The sequence below is a fragment of the Carettochelys insculpta genome, chromosome 1, assembly GCF_033958435.1.
Source record: "Carettochelys insculpta isolate YL-2023 chromosome 1, ASM3395843v1, whole genome shotgun sequence".
In the NCBI taxonomy this organism is placed as follows: domain Eukaryota; kingdom Metazoa; phylum Chordata; order Testudines; family Carettochelyidae; genus Carettochelys; species Carettochelys insculpta.
Window position 1 is genome coordinate 55630870 of NC_134137.1, and position 15131 is coordinate 55646000.

Below are 15131 nucleotides of genomic sequence, written 5' to 3' on the forward strand. Positions count from 1 at the left end.
ATGCATAGAACAGATTTTTTCCCAAAAAACATGAATGGGAATAGGATTCTAAAACTTCCCATGGTATATTACAAACTTGGGGACTCAGAAATAGATCTCTGCACTACTTTCAGGAACAAGAAGTGTCATCTGTATTGCTCCAAAGGAGGTCTAGGTCATCACTTTCTGGCAGGTGCCTTTCTACTAACTTATAGGCCACGTGTGCATTCTTAATACTGAGACTGGAGAACAAGATCAGACAAGATAAGGACAGGATTGTAGTTCCAACTTGTGTAAGACAAGCTTGTTATGCTTATTTGCTTCACCTGTCCATCCAGTTGGCAATCAGACTTCTGATCATTCCACGTATCCCATCCCAAAACACAAATCAGTTATGCCATCCCTATGTAGGAGGATGTTTCTTGATGGTTTATGGAGTTAGAAACTATCTGTTCTGCAGATATAAAAATTTTAGGGATCAATAAAAAGGACTCAACCCAAATCACATACCTGTAGAACTGAAAGCGATGCAGCCACTAGTGTCAATCCCAGGAGCTCATGTCTGAACCTTCATTTCTCTCAGAGATCCTGGGTTAACTTGCTGGACCTAAAGAAATCAGCACTGTTAGCTTGATTAAAGTTCATTTGATCTCACTATCATTTTTTAATGTTCCAGGTAGAAGGATATTCTGTATTGCTTACTCTATGTCTTCAATGTTTATTAAAGATTTGAAAAACCTCTACCCCCTAAGTCAAAGATACCCCTTCCCCCAACATGGAATCTCAACTTTGCACTTAGATGCCTCACAAGATGACCATTCAAACTGACGGTAATGTGTAGATGGCTTTTATAATGGTTATTTTGTTGGTCCATAGAGTCAGATAAATTGCTGCCTTACTGACAGACCCTCCTTAATGATGTTCTTCAAAGACACGTTCTTCTTGTTTACTGCTTTCATTGCTGGACCAATGTCGCTAGATCTTATGAGGCAGTGGGTAATGTAGTTCTGTCATCAGTTCTGGGCTCAATGCCAAAGTTTCCTACTCCTCCCTATGGGGATACTGCTTGAGAGTCACCTGAAGTGGAGCACCTATTATGGAAACCACTTGTAGAAGAAAAAAACGATTCCTCCCCCTATGCAGTAACTATTTTTCTTTAAGATGTGTGTCTCTATTATCTGTCCTCATTTCCTGTAAGCCTGTAGAAGGTTTGGCAGGAGAAGAATCTGAGGGCAATTCACCCATGCAACCCTATATAGTGTTGTTGAATAACATGAGGGTATACAGGATGCATGTTCTATCCCATTAAACACTCAACAAAAATCTGTGATCAGTGGCTCAAGAGGGGCATTTGCACCTGACGTTGAGCTACCATAAGAAAAATCACAATTATTGCATGGATAAGATGTGTTTAAAATTCAATGTTTCACATTCTGTTTCATTTGTTTGCTTTTAAATCTTCTTTATTTTCTAGAAACTTTATGGTTAAACTTCTACTGCTAGCTTGTACGGATGAAAATGTTATTAATGCTTATGTCAACTATTTATTACACACATTCACTACATTTTGGGTACCCTCTTTAGGTACCTCAGAGAAGAGATGGGCCTGTGAATTCCAAAGTTTGGATTGGGGCTCAAAATAAAATTGTTCCCAAAATCTGAGAAATGCCTCTTTAGTCCGGCACTCTCTTGTCTGACAGTAAGCATAATTCAGCATGATTTTAGTTAGTTAGACAAACACTGAGCATGGGTGTGGTCACGGTCCCATAAAGTTTGTTTTTGTGGTCAGTTTACAGTTACAGTTAGTAAGAAGACATTGCAGAAGATATTTATAAAAGGAATATTTGAGTTACATAATATGGGAGCTTGCTAACAGTGAAAAATATTTGATTGTACCACAGACTCTCAGTGGAGGAAGTACAAGGCCCTATTCCTTAAGAGAGTGGGCAAAGTACTAGAAAATTTATTCTAGAACAGTCATGAATTGACAAGAGTGTGGACTTTTCCATCTCTGAAGTCTGTTCCTTGGTGGTCAATCAATTTAGCAGCTAATAGTTGCTGGTTTTATGGCTTAAGATCTTAAAGAGCTGCATTTCTCAATGCAATGACATCGGGATGAATTTCTCCTGAGTACTCAAGATGTATGTATACTATGAAAAGGAAGGAAATGGCAATATTATTAATTCTAGATATATTCCATTTCTTGAGATCTATTTGTTACTGCTTGGATCTCTTTGCACACTTTTGGCCAGAATTTGTATTTTTATTCTTTAATTTAGATTTGTTAGTCTTACTGCCACATTCTTAAGATGCTGGTTTTTAGTGTTCATATATTAGGGAGGGGATGGAATTTGATGATCTCTAGTAGAAGAAAACTAGGTTAATTAGAAGCAAATGTGAAATCTCTAAACATCCATATTCTCTTGCTTCATAATTTCCACTCTCTACACAGTCTGTCTGAAAGTCACTGGAATGAGGTGAATGAAAATAATTAGAAAATAAAGACACAAGCATTCTCTTTGAATGTAATAAATACAATGTTTAATGAATGTACAATATGAGAATTTGCAGGGCATTTCTCTAAAACATCATTCTAGCTCCACCTTCAAATGCTGTAGTTCCACGTATGTCCCTTGGAGGAGATTACTTGTTAATGTAATCCTATTTACCATATAATGGGCACGCTATAAAGTTTTACCAGGTCTATTGATATACACCATTGCATGTTTAGATATAAAGACCACTCAAACCAGTAAAATCTTTGAAAATTAGTAGATTAAATGTAACTATAGTAAATGCACCAGTTTCATTTATTAAAATGCGTGTAAGTGGAGAACCTACTGGTCAGAGCAAATTAAAAAGGCAAAGATTACAAAATAGTTCAAAAATAACAGATATATATTTTAAATCTTAGTAGAGTTATGTGCTAGAATGTTTCTTGCAAGACACATATATTCCGGACAATTCATATTTTTAAATATTTTTATCACACTGATAAAAAAATCTATCCATTATATTATGAATATATTGATAGGATATTGAGATTTATTTTGAGAGAAAGAATGAATCAGAGGATTTTAATTGTCAAGTTACATTTGTAAATTGAAATTCTAAAGCTGAACAAAAAAAAAAAAACAAGCCACATTAACCTGTCCACTTTTCCACATTTAACCTTAATGTTTTTAAATATATTTTAATCTTTAAAAATATGGTGTTTAAATCACAGCAAATTCGCCATCTGACATTTACCTGTCAATGTGTATTTATTTGAAAAACTGCAGTTATGACACACTTTCTTCTTTGCAGTTTCCTCAAGAACTAAATTACTTTTCCTTAAGATAATGAAAATAAGGCTGTAGTAGTTGAATCAGTTTGTAAAAAGCAAACAGTAATTTGCAAATATAGCTACCTCATGAATTAGGTGCAATAATTTTGAAAAATCTAACATATTGTAGAATCATGTGAAATACTTGATTAAAGATTTATTTACACATTTTTGCTCAGTGTATTTGCCCTGTTTGGATTCATTTTCAAAGAGACCCATTCACCTGTCTGGAAGAGAATTAATAGAGTATTTGCTATATTTGCATGGTAACACACAAGGGAGAACCTGGATAAAACAGTGTATTTTATTGCATCTCGCTTTATTAACGTTGACCTTCTCCTGTGGCAATCAGTGCAAGCTGGGAGAAGAATGAATGTTAGTAGAATGACCTTTCATGAAACAAGTCACCCGGAAATGACCATAAGATGGCCAGTCAGCTTTTGTTTCCCCCTTCCCTCCTTCCCTCCAATGTTTGGTAACTCTGACATCCAAATAACTTTCTGGTCAGGCACTAATATTTCCTATTACCTCTCAAACTTTTTGAATAGAATACATATCTGTCAGGAAAGGTAGCTATGACAAAATACCATTAAGGCGACATAGTGTAAATTAATACAGTTAATGAAGGCAATTCAGTGTGACTTGTTGACCTAGTACAAGGCAGTTGTGGAATAAATGCCAGAAATCAACCATTTAGATGGAAAGAAAGAAAGAGAGAGAGGAGAATAAAAGAGAAAGAAAGAAAGCTTAAAATCTGATACTGAGTTATATTAGAAAAGTGAAAACATCTTTGTTGGATTTGAGTCTACTGGTAGCCGATAAAATTGCATACTCTTAGCAAAGAATATTAAAGTGAAATGTCAGATTTGATGCGAGTGGTAAATAATTGTGATAGAGTTAATAGTGGTCTTTTATCATCCCAAGCCACACATTTAAAATTTAATTCCTAAACACCTCAGATTTGTTGTAAGCTAGTAAACTACAAAATATGTTTAGGGATGTCTTCTCATACAAAGACACAAGGCATATAGTATTATTCAATCTACCTTGACGTTTTAGTATAGCTATTAATATTAACTAGAGATCATATTTATGGACATACAATGTCTCTTATAGGCCGTGTCTACACTAGCCCCAAACTTCAAAATGGCCACGCAAATGGCCATTTCGAAGTTTACTGATGAAGCACTGAAATGCATATTTAGTGCTTCATTAACATGTGGCGGCTGCGGCGTTTCGAAATTGACGCAGCTCGCCGCCGCGCGGCTCATCCTGATGGGGCTCCTTTTCGAAAGGACCCTGCCTTCTTCGAAGTCCCCTTATTCCCAACTGCTCATGGGAATAAGGGGACTTCGAAGTAGGCAGGGTTTTTTCGAAAAGGAGTTCCGTTGGGACGAACTGCACGGCAGTGAGCCGCGTCAATTTCGAAGCGCCGCGGTCGCCCACATGCTAATGAAGCGCTGAATATGCATTTCAGTGCTTCATTAGTAAACTTCGAAATGGCCATTTGCGTGGCCATTTCAAAGTTTGGGGCTAGGGTAGACACGGCCATAGTGTTCATGTTCCCATTTTTGCATTCCTTCATGGCTTTACTGCATCATTCTCCATTTGAAAAATAATTTAAACTACTAGACTGCTTGAAAGGTACCTGGCTATTAAGTGGTAGAAAGCTAAACTGCCTTATTAGATGTGTGAATGAAAGGGGATCACGGGAGGATACCACTTTCTGAATGGCAAGGTGTACTGGATAGAAACTACCTCAAATAGATTTAGATCACTGGTATAGCCCTAGTTTTATTAACTCTTTGAAGTCTAGATATTTATTTTGGTAGTAAGTAATGCACAAGAGATTATGCCAGTTAACATAAGAACATGAGAACATAAGAATGGCCATACTGGGTTAGACCAAAGGTTCATCCAGCCCAGTATCCCGTCTGCCGACAGGGGCCAATACCAGGTGCCCCAGAGAAGGAAAACAGAAGACAATGATCAAGTGATTTATCTCCTGCCATCCATCTCCTGCCCTTGTACTGAAGGCTAGGGCACCATACTTTACCCCTGGCTAATAGCCATTTATGGACCCAACCTGCAAAAATTTATCGAGCTCTTTTTTAAACCCTAATAGAGTCCTGGCCTTCACACTCTCCTCCAGCAAGGAGTTCCACAGGTTGACTGTGCACTGTGTGAAGAAAAATTTCCTTTTATTAGTTTTGAACCTACTGCCCATCAATTTCATTTGGTGTCCCCTAGTTCATGTACTATGGGAAAAGGTAAATAATTTTTCTATATTCACTTTCTCTGCACCACTCATGATTTTATATACCTCTATCATATCGCCCCTCAATCGCCTCTTTTCCAAACTGAAAAGTCCCAGTCTCTCTAGCCTCTCCCCATATGGGACCCATTCCAAACCCCTAATCATCTTAGTCGCCCTTTTCTGAACCTTTTCTAATGCCAATATATCTTTTTTGAGGTGAGGAGACAACATCTGCACGCAGTACTCAAGATGTGGGTGTACCATAGTTTTATATAGGGGAAGTATGATATCTTTTGTCTTATTATCTATCCCTTTTTTAATAATTCCTAACATCCTATTTGCCTTACTAACTGCCACTGCACACTGCGTGGATGTCTTCAGAGAACTGTCCACTATAACTCCAAGATCCCTTTCCTGATCTGTCGTAGCTAAATTTGACCCCATTATGGTGTACATGTAATTTGGGTTATTTTTTCCAATGTGCATTACCTTACATTTACCCACATTAAATTTCATTTGCCATTTTGCTGCCCAATCACTCAGTTTGCTGAGATCTTTTTGTAGTTCTTCACAATCCCTTTTGGTTTTGACTGTCCTGAACAACTTGGTGTCATCTGCAAACTTTGCCACCTCACTGCTTACCTCGTTTTCTAGATCATTGATGAACAAGTTAAACAGGATCGGTCCCAGGACTGACCCCTGGGGAACACCACTAGTTACCCCCCTCCATTGTGAAAATTTATTTGGATTCTTTGTTACATTTTGGCAGCAGTTAAGATGACAGTTACTATCCTGAATATCAAAACAAAAAGCAGTCAAGTAGCACTTTAAAGACTAGCAAAATAATTTATTAGGTGAGCTTTCATGGGACAGACCCACTTCTTCAGACCATAGCCAGACCAGAACAGACCTGTCCCACGAAAGCTCACCTAATAAATTATTTTGCTAGTCTTTAAAGTGCTACTCGACTGCTTTTTTTTTCGATAGTATATAGACTAGCACGGCTCCCTCTCTGTTACTATCCTGAATATGTTAGTCTATGCAGAATTTTACTTCAGTTGAACAAAATACATTAAAGAACATATTTGTAAACTAAATCCATAGATATAGCAATATTTTCAAGAAGTCAATTTTATTTAAGAGATAAGACTTGTGAATTCTAGGCCCCACCCCCCACCATTTTCCCCCAACTTGTTAGCTACAAGCCGGCATGGCTTTTAGGGGAGCTTTTCGTTTTAAAATGTATCAAGTTTGCCATTTCATCCTGATCTGTATAGTCTTGTGTAAATGTTTGAAGCTTCTGTGGATTAGGAAGAAAATGCTTTGAGATTTGTCTGTCATCAGCATTTTCACTCTGTAATGGCAACTTTTCTAAAAAGATCAACTTCATTAACCATGGCTTACTTCAGACAGGCTATGTCTACACTAGCCCAAATCTTAGAAATGGCCATTTTAAAGATTACTAATGAGGTGTTGAAATACATATTCAGCGCCTCATTAGCATGCCGCTACCGGTGGCACTTCAAAATTGCTGCGGCTTGCTGCCGCGTGGCTCATCCACACAGGGCTCCTTTTCGAAAGGACCTCACCAACTTCGAAATCCCCTTATTCTTATCAGCACATCAGAATAAGGGGATTTCAAAGTTGGCGGGGTCCTTTTGAAAAGGAGCCCTGTCTGGATGAGGCACGTGGTAGCGTGCCGTGGCAATTTCGAAGTGCCGTGGCCGGCAGCATGCTAATGAGGCGCTGAATCTGTATTTCAGCGCCTCATTGGTAATCTTTGAAATGGCCATTTGTATGGCCATTTCGAAGATTTAGGCTAGTGAAGACATGGCCACAGTGAGAAACTTCACAGCTTACACTGAGTAGCTGGACTACAGAAAGCACTGACAGACAATAGGTTTTAAGGTATCTAGAACTGTGGGTGCCAACTACTGGTAGGAATACTATTACCTATCTGCCTGTTGCTATTGACTAATAGTACAAAATGCTTTAAAAAGATGACACTTTTCACCAATACTCCATCTCCACTGGGCAGAATTTGGGGTTTCTAGCAGTCCATTATTTGATTTAAAATTTCAGAATCCATACAAATGAATGAGAAGGAGATAATGTAGTTATAACTAAATCTAAAGCTCATTGAAGTCACAAATGTGCTTGTATTTAGCTTCTTTCTTGGCAATAGATGTCTGACAAAATGCAACAGCACTCAATATGTCCAAACCATGTGATTGTCAAGACTGATATACACATCTTGAAATCATCTGATTAGTGCTTCCACATGTAATCAACTGAAGCTGCCTCTAAACTGTGAGATAAATTTGAATTTAGTTCATTTAGCTCAATTTTACCACATGACACTCTTCACTGTAAAGACCGTTAGCTCGGGGTTGGGTGCACTAATCTTGAGACTACAAAATCACAGTTACGTGATTGGTATAGTATCAAGCTCGAATTCAGAAGTTCCATTAAAGGCCAGTGTGGAAGTGCCACATCTTAAAATCAAATTTATTAGCCTCCAGAGGTGTCCTGTATGTAACCCACAATGCTCCTCTCACTGCTACACTCTGGCCACTGCTTTCCAGTGACAGGAAGAGCCTGATTTTCCAAGCGGGAGCAGCAAGCCTTGAGCTGTGGGTTCATGATAGCTTATGACAGCCTGAGAAATGGCTTCTTTCTTTCTATGCTGTTAGCAGGGTGCGTGTATCTACCCATTCAGATAAACCTTGCAGGCAGTTCACAACTGTCTGTACACTTGCTGTTTTTTTCTGGAGCAGTTCAGAATGCAGTCACTGCACCCGTGTTGGCAATATAATGTAGTGGGAAACCAAACATTTTTTCTTTTTTCCTACATTCTTCTCAAACTAGAGAAACAGTCCATGCCCTTGCAGTATTTTCAGGGGCAATGATTATTTCGGCAATGATGGGAGGTGGGATGTATGGCCAGTTGAGAATACAGTCGCCATACCCATGTTGGCAAAGTAATGTGTGAGGAAACCAAAAATTGTTTCTTATGATTTTGAGTGTCTTCTGCATAATTTCTAATGGATTGACATATTTTCAGGGATCGGGAGGGGAATGATGAAAATGCAATGGGGGAAGATGATGTCAAGACCAACGAGCGTATCCAGAATGCTATGGGGATGAGGGAACTGTGGGATAGCTTCCCACAATGCACTACTGCAACAGTCGATGTTAGCCAATATGTGTGTGGCAGCAATGACTTGACTTTGTGGGGAGCAAGGCGTGAAGTGAGGATGGTCAAAGTCAAACTTATAAATTCCAAAATTAGAAAATCGATATCAATAGATTCAAATTTATCTCATAGGGTAGACGCAGCCTTAAAGAATATCTCCTGGTCAGATACTAACTTTTGTTAATAGTATTCCTCACTACCATATGCAAGACTTGCAGTTAGCTACTCCTCTACTGATTTCCAACCTAGCTGATTAGTGCATGTGTCTCAGGGTGATGTGCTCACCTTAATTGAATGGTATACTTTATCCTGCTTTCTGGTTATTTTTTAATCTATGCAGACGCCAAATGGAAATTCCATCTGAACTCACACAGCAAAAATATAATCTCATGTGGGGAAGGATGGTTAAAAAATGTGACAATTAAAAACTCCTAGCATCTACACAATGCAACTGCTATTTCAAAATAATTTTGAAACAGTGGTTGGCTTATTTCAAAATTGATAAATTCATTCTACGAGGATTAGTGCCTATTTCGAAATAAGTGCTGTTAAGACAGGGAATACTTCAAAATGCATTTTTGTTTGTAGCAGTGTCATTTCGAAATAAGCTATTCCTGAATAGCTGCAGCAACCATCAGATCGTAGATTTCAGGATCCAGACGAAAGGAAGAAGGGTGAGCAGTAACATACAGACCCTTGATTTCAGAAGAGCAGACTTTGACTCCCTAAGAGACCGGATGAGCAGGATCCCTTGGGAAACCAAGATGAAGGGGAAAAGAGTTGAAGAGAACTGGAAGTATTTTAAAGAGTCTTACTGAAGGCACAGGAACAAACAATTCCGCTGCGTAGTAAGAAATGCAAACATGGTAGGCAACCAGCCTGGCTTAACGGGGAAATCCTTAGTCAGCTTAAATTCAAAAAGGATGCATACAGGAAATGGAAATGTGGACAGTTGTCTAAGGAGGAGTATAAACATACAGCTGGAGAATGCCGGGCAGTAATCAGGAAAGCGAAAGCACAATTGGAACTGCAGCTGGCAAGGGATGTGAAGAGTAACAAGAAGGGTTTCTACAGGCATGTGAACAATAAACGGGTTATCAGAGAAGGTGTGGGGCCATTACTGGATGAGGGAGGTAACCTAGTGACAGATGATGCAGGAAAAGCTGAAGTACTCAATGCTTTTTTTGCCTCAGTCTTCACAGGCAAAGTCAACTTCCCCATGACAGTCCTAGCCGATGCAGTATGGGAAGCTGGAGGGCAGCCATCTGTGGGGAAGGAACAAGTTCTGAGCTATCTAGAAAAACTAGATGTGCACAAGTCCATGGGTCTGGATTTAATGCACCCCAGGGTACTGAGGGAATTGGCAGAGGTCATTGCTGAAACTTTGGCCGTTATTCTTGAAGACTCTTGGAGATCGGGGCAGATACCAGATGACTGGAAGGAGGCAAATTTAGTGCCCATCTTTAAAAAAGAAAAGAAGGACAATCCAGGGAACTATAGACCCGTCAGCCTTACCTCAATCTCTGGGAAAATAATGGAGGGAATCCTCAAGGAATCCATTTTGGACCACTTGGAAGAGGGAAAAGTGATCAAGAGTAGCCAACATGGATTCACCAGGAGCAAGTCCTGCCTGACCAATCTGATTAGCTTCTTTGACGAGGTAACAAGCTCTGTGGACCTGGGGAAGTCAGTGGATGTGATATACCTTGACTTCAGCAAGGCTTTTGATACGGTCTTCCACAACATTCTTGTCCATAAGTTAAGGAAATATGGATTGGATTCTTGGACTATAAGATGGATAGAAAGCTGGCTTGATGGTCGGGCCCAAAGGGTAGTGGTCAATTGCTCAATGTCTGGATGGCAGTCTGTTTCAAGCGGAGTGCCACAAGGCTCAGTTCTGGGGCCGGTGTTATTCAACATCTTTATTAATAACCTGGATCAGGGACTGGATTGTACCCTCAGCAAGTTTGTGGATGACACAAAACTAGGGGGAGAGGTAGATACGTTGGAGGGTAGAGAGAGAATCCAGAGGGACCTGGATAAATTGGAGGACTGGGCCAAAAGAAATCTGATGCGGTTCAATAAGGAGGAGTGTAGAGTCCTGCACCTGGGGCGGAAGAATCCCAAACATTGTTACAGGCTGGGGACCGACTGGCTCAGCAGCAGTACGATGGAAAGGGACCTAGGGGTTATGGTGGATGAAAGGCTGGATATGAGTAAACAGTGTGCCCTTGTAGCCAAGAAGGCAAACGGCATACTAGGGTGCATTAAGAGGAGCATTTTGAGCAGATCTAGAGAAGTAGTTATTCCTCTTTATTCGGCACTGGTGATGCCACATCTGGAATATTGTGTCCAGTTTTGGGCCCCCCAGTATAAAAAGGATGTGGATTTGCTGGGGCAGGTTCAGCGAAGGACAACAAAAATGATTAAGGGTCTGGAGCACAAGACCTATGAGGATAGGCTGAGGGATTTGGGCTTGTTTAGTTACAGAAGAGAAGACTTAGAGGTGATTTTAATAGCAGCCTTCAACTTCCTGAAGGGGAGCTCTAAAGAGGAGGGTGAGAAATTGTTCTCAGTGGTGTCAGATGGCAGAACAAGGAGTAAGGGTCAGAAGTTGAAGAGGGAAAGGTGTAGGTTAGATATTAGGAAAAACTTATTCACCAGGCAGGTGGTGAAGCATTAGAATGCATGGCCTAGAGAGGTGGTGGATTCTCCATCCCTTGAGGTTTTTAAGTCCCGGCTGGACAAGGTCCTGGCTGGGATGACTTAGTGGGGGTTGATCCTGCTTGAATCGGGGGGCTGGACTAGATGACCTCCTGAGGCCCCTTCCAGCCCTGTGATTCTGTGAGTAGCTCTTCCAGGTTAGCTAATTTCAAAAGAAGGCTGCTGTGTAGACATACCCTGTGTCTTCTTATATAAGTTAATAGAACAGCCAGGAATATGAAAATTCTATAAACAGTCAAAATCAGCAATATGTACTGCATGAGTTTTATTCAACATTTACATAATTCTTCTTTGTAAGTTACAAGTGAGGGTTTCCATTGTTGCATTCCATTCCATTTGAAATATTTTGAGATGACATACTTTCACCACTCTTAGGCCAGCAGGCATCTGGAGGACAACTGAGGGCCATGATTTGCACTGAAGCATGCGTTGGTTTGCAGCAACTCCCTATTCCACAGTTAGGAATGGTTTTGCTGAGCTCTGGAAACATAATCTGGCCGAGTGCTGTCCCTCTAAGAATGGGCAAACATGAATTCTTCAAAAATATGGGATGAGAATCTTCTGAGGGTGGACAATTTGTTTTCAGCTGTATCAGAATGAATTTTTAGGAGGGAAAAATGAGTAATAGTAAAATAAAAAATTAGAGTTCCCCGCCAGTTTAACCCATTCTGATATTCAAGGTTTTTACCATTTTTACGTAATGTTGTTTTACTGTGTGAAATATTTCTTTTGAAATGTTTTTGTTTTATGTAGTTACAAGCTCTAAAATGAGAATAATGCATGGTTAGGCATGTCTCATTTAATTACTATTTTATATAGAAAAGATATTCATTAGTGTTGTATTTTAAATGCACTTTCAATCATAGTGTTTGTCATACAGCATGAATAGCATGAGAGAACCCAGTAAGTTGTTCCATTAAAAACAAAAATTTTAATGTAAATATTTATATGTTTCTTTTTCAGTGGTAAAACTTGAAGGGGCCTTCTGTGCTTTAACTGTTCTATTCTCCATAGAGTTGCGAATCAGATTTAATTAGATACTTTAGTGTCTGCAGTGATTTTTTATGCTCTCAGTGTCTGCAGCCTTTGAAAAACCACAAAGAGATTAAGGTTTCAGGTGCTGTGTCATCAGTTTTGATCATGTTACACAACTGAATGCCCTAATGCTTTTTATAATGTAATTTAGTCAAGTTAATCCCTATCTAGATATTAGAGAAAAGATGGTGATCTTTAAAGCTATAGCTCTTTCTAGTAGTGCAATTCAGTACCAGCTACTTCAGAACTAGACACCTACAAATTGAAACTTTTTGGTGTCAGAATTGCTGAATTTCAACCTAGGACTCCATTTAAGTCTGATAAATTTCACAGTTGGCACTACCTAAATCTTAATACCAGCTCAAATATCCTTCCTGTTTACTGTGCTTTCATAATTCAAGCTGCATGTAATTAAATTTTAAAGATGTTTTGCCATACTGACAGTTTCCTTTCCATATTAGAATGTTGCTGACTTCAGAAAAGTACTCTCACCTGAAACTGCTTTTGTTTACCATTATGTTGTCAAACTGCTGTCTTTTAATCCATAAAATTATGTTATGCCTCCTAATGCAATGGGTAATAGGAAAGAAAAGAAAAATTAGGATTAAAATATAACACTCTTCTCCATGAAGATTTCACAGGTTTTTCCTTTTTAAAGTAATTTTTTTAAGCATTAGTGGAAAATCTCTCTGATTATTTTCTAACATATTCAATGTAACAAAGGATGAGAAGGTAGTGCTCCTCCTACTCCATATGATTTATTAAAACAAGATAGAGGAAGACGAAAACTGTTCAGTGTATCATAATAAAATGTCTGCTCAAAGTTAAGTACAAGAAAAATGTTATAACAATTCTTCCTTTAACAGTTCTTGTTCACAGAAATACAAACAATACATGAAAGATGTTGTGCGAATGGAAAAGGTTATTTTTATAAGGTTATTGTTGAGAAACAAGTTCTGACAACTTTAAGTATCACGCAGCTGTTCTGTACATATGTAAGGTAACACTCTGTGCTTCCTTTCTGCCAGGAATTAATACCCGAGTTTTACTATCTACCAGAGATGTTTGTCAACAGTAATGGATATCATTTTGGTGTCAGAGAGGATGAAGTTGTTGTAAATGATGTCGAGCTTCCCCCTTGGGCAAAGAAGCCTGAAGACTTTGTCCGGATCAACAGGATGGTAAGAAGGGTTTTAGTTGGGCTTTAGTAACAAGTTCGATATTTTAATAAGCAAACATATCACTGGCTTTTCACCTCTGCAGAGTTCAGTTTAAAATGTAAGAAGAAAAATGAGGGGGGAATTTCCATTCAGCTCTTATTTAACAGAACTCTTTATTGTACAATGATTTTTCATTTATGAGGACCATTAATGGACTTGTAAATTTAGTTATTTACTCCCTCAGGAGAGGTCAATTTGATAGGCCTCTGTTGGACAATGTAAAATATCCTAAAGAATTAAGACCCCACTTCAGCAAAATACTGAGTATTTCCAGCAAATAGTCAAGAGGAGTTGATGGCAGATCTTGAAGACAATACTTAGTTCCTTGTGTGATTGGATACTGTTCAGTTTCCATTCAAAACCAATTTATTGTTTGTGCAGGGATACTGAGCTATCATACCAACTACTATTTTATCTGAACAGATTTTGCAAAAGTACACTTCCAGCACAAATCATTACTGAGTTTTCAAAATTATAGCTATGAAATACCTTAGTGCATAATGTATACTTTTTGCAGAAATAAAGTATTTTTCAATTAATTAGCATATTTGCAACAAAAAAGGTCAAGGAATTTTAAAAGGGAGTGCTTATTCTTCTCTGTTTTCAGGTTTGGCATGTCACCTTCTAATGTGGGGGTGTGAACATCAAGGGCACAGAAACTGGTTTTATAATTGGTCAACCTCTCCCAGTCTCTGTTCAGTCCTTGGTTGATGGTGTCAAATTTGCAAATGAATCGCAGCTCTGCAGTTTCTCTTTGGAGTTTATTTTTGAAGTTTTTTTGTTGTAGGACTGCTACATTTAAATATTTCACTGAGTTTCCAGGAAGACTGAAGTGTTCTCCTGCAGGCTTTTGTATGTTACTGTTCCTGATGTCTGTTTTATGTCCATTTATACTTTTATGTATCGACTGCCCAGTTTGGCCAATGTAAATTGCAGTGGGGCATTGCTGGCACATGATGGCATATATTATATTAGTAGATGTGCAAGTGAAAGAGCCCCGATGGTGTGGTTGATGTGGTTAGATCTTGTGATGATATTGCTGGTGTACATATGCGAGCAGAGTTGGCACCAAGGTTTGTTGCAGGGATTGGTTCCATGTTTAGAGTTACTGTAGTGTGGTCTATAGTTGAGGGTGAGAATTTGTTTAAGGTTGGCAGGCTGTCTGTAAGCAAGGACTGGACTGCCTCCCAACTTCTGTGAGAATGAAGGATTGTTGTCCAGGACGGGTTGTAGGTCACTGATGATGTGCTGGAGAGGCTTTAGCCGGGGGCTCTATGTGATGGCCAGTGGTGTTCTCTTGTTTTCCTTGTTGGGCCTGTCTTATAGCAGGTGGCTTCTGGGTACACACCTGGCTCTGTCAGTCTGTTTCTCCACTTCCTTAGGCAGGTATGGTAT

General features: G+C 39.1%; 1 protein-coding gene across 8 annotated transcripts in view; it reads left to right on the top strand.

The window, feature by feature from the left end:
• NBEA (neurobeachin) overlaps window positions 1-15131 on the top strand; it is a 776083-nt gene that overhangs the window by 684826 nt on the left and 76126 nt on the right. For all 8 annotated transcript variants that reach the window (XM_074986506.1, XM_074986516.1, XM_074986543.1 and 5 more), the window contains one exon: window positions 13545-13697. In XM_074986506.1, coding sequence (XP_074842607.1) covers window positions 13545-13697 — 153 coding nt within the window. The remainder of the gene's footprint in view (window positions 1-13544; window positions 13698-15131) is intronic.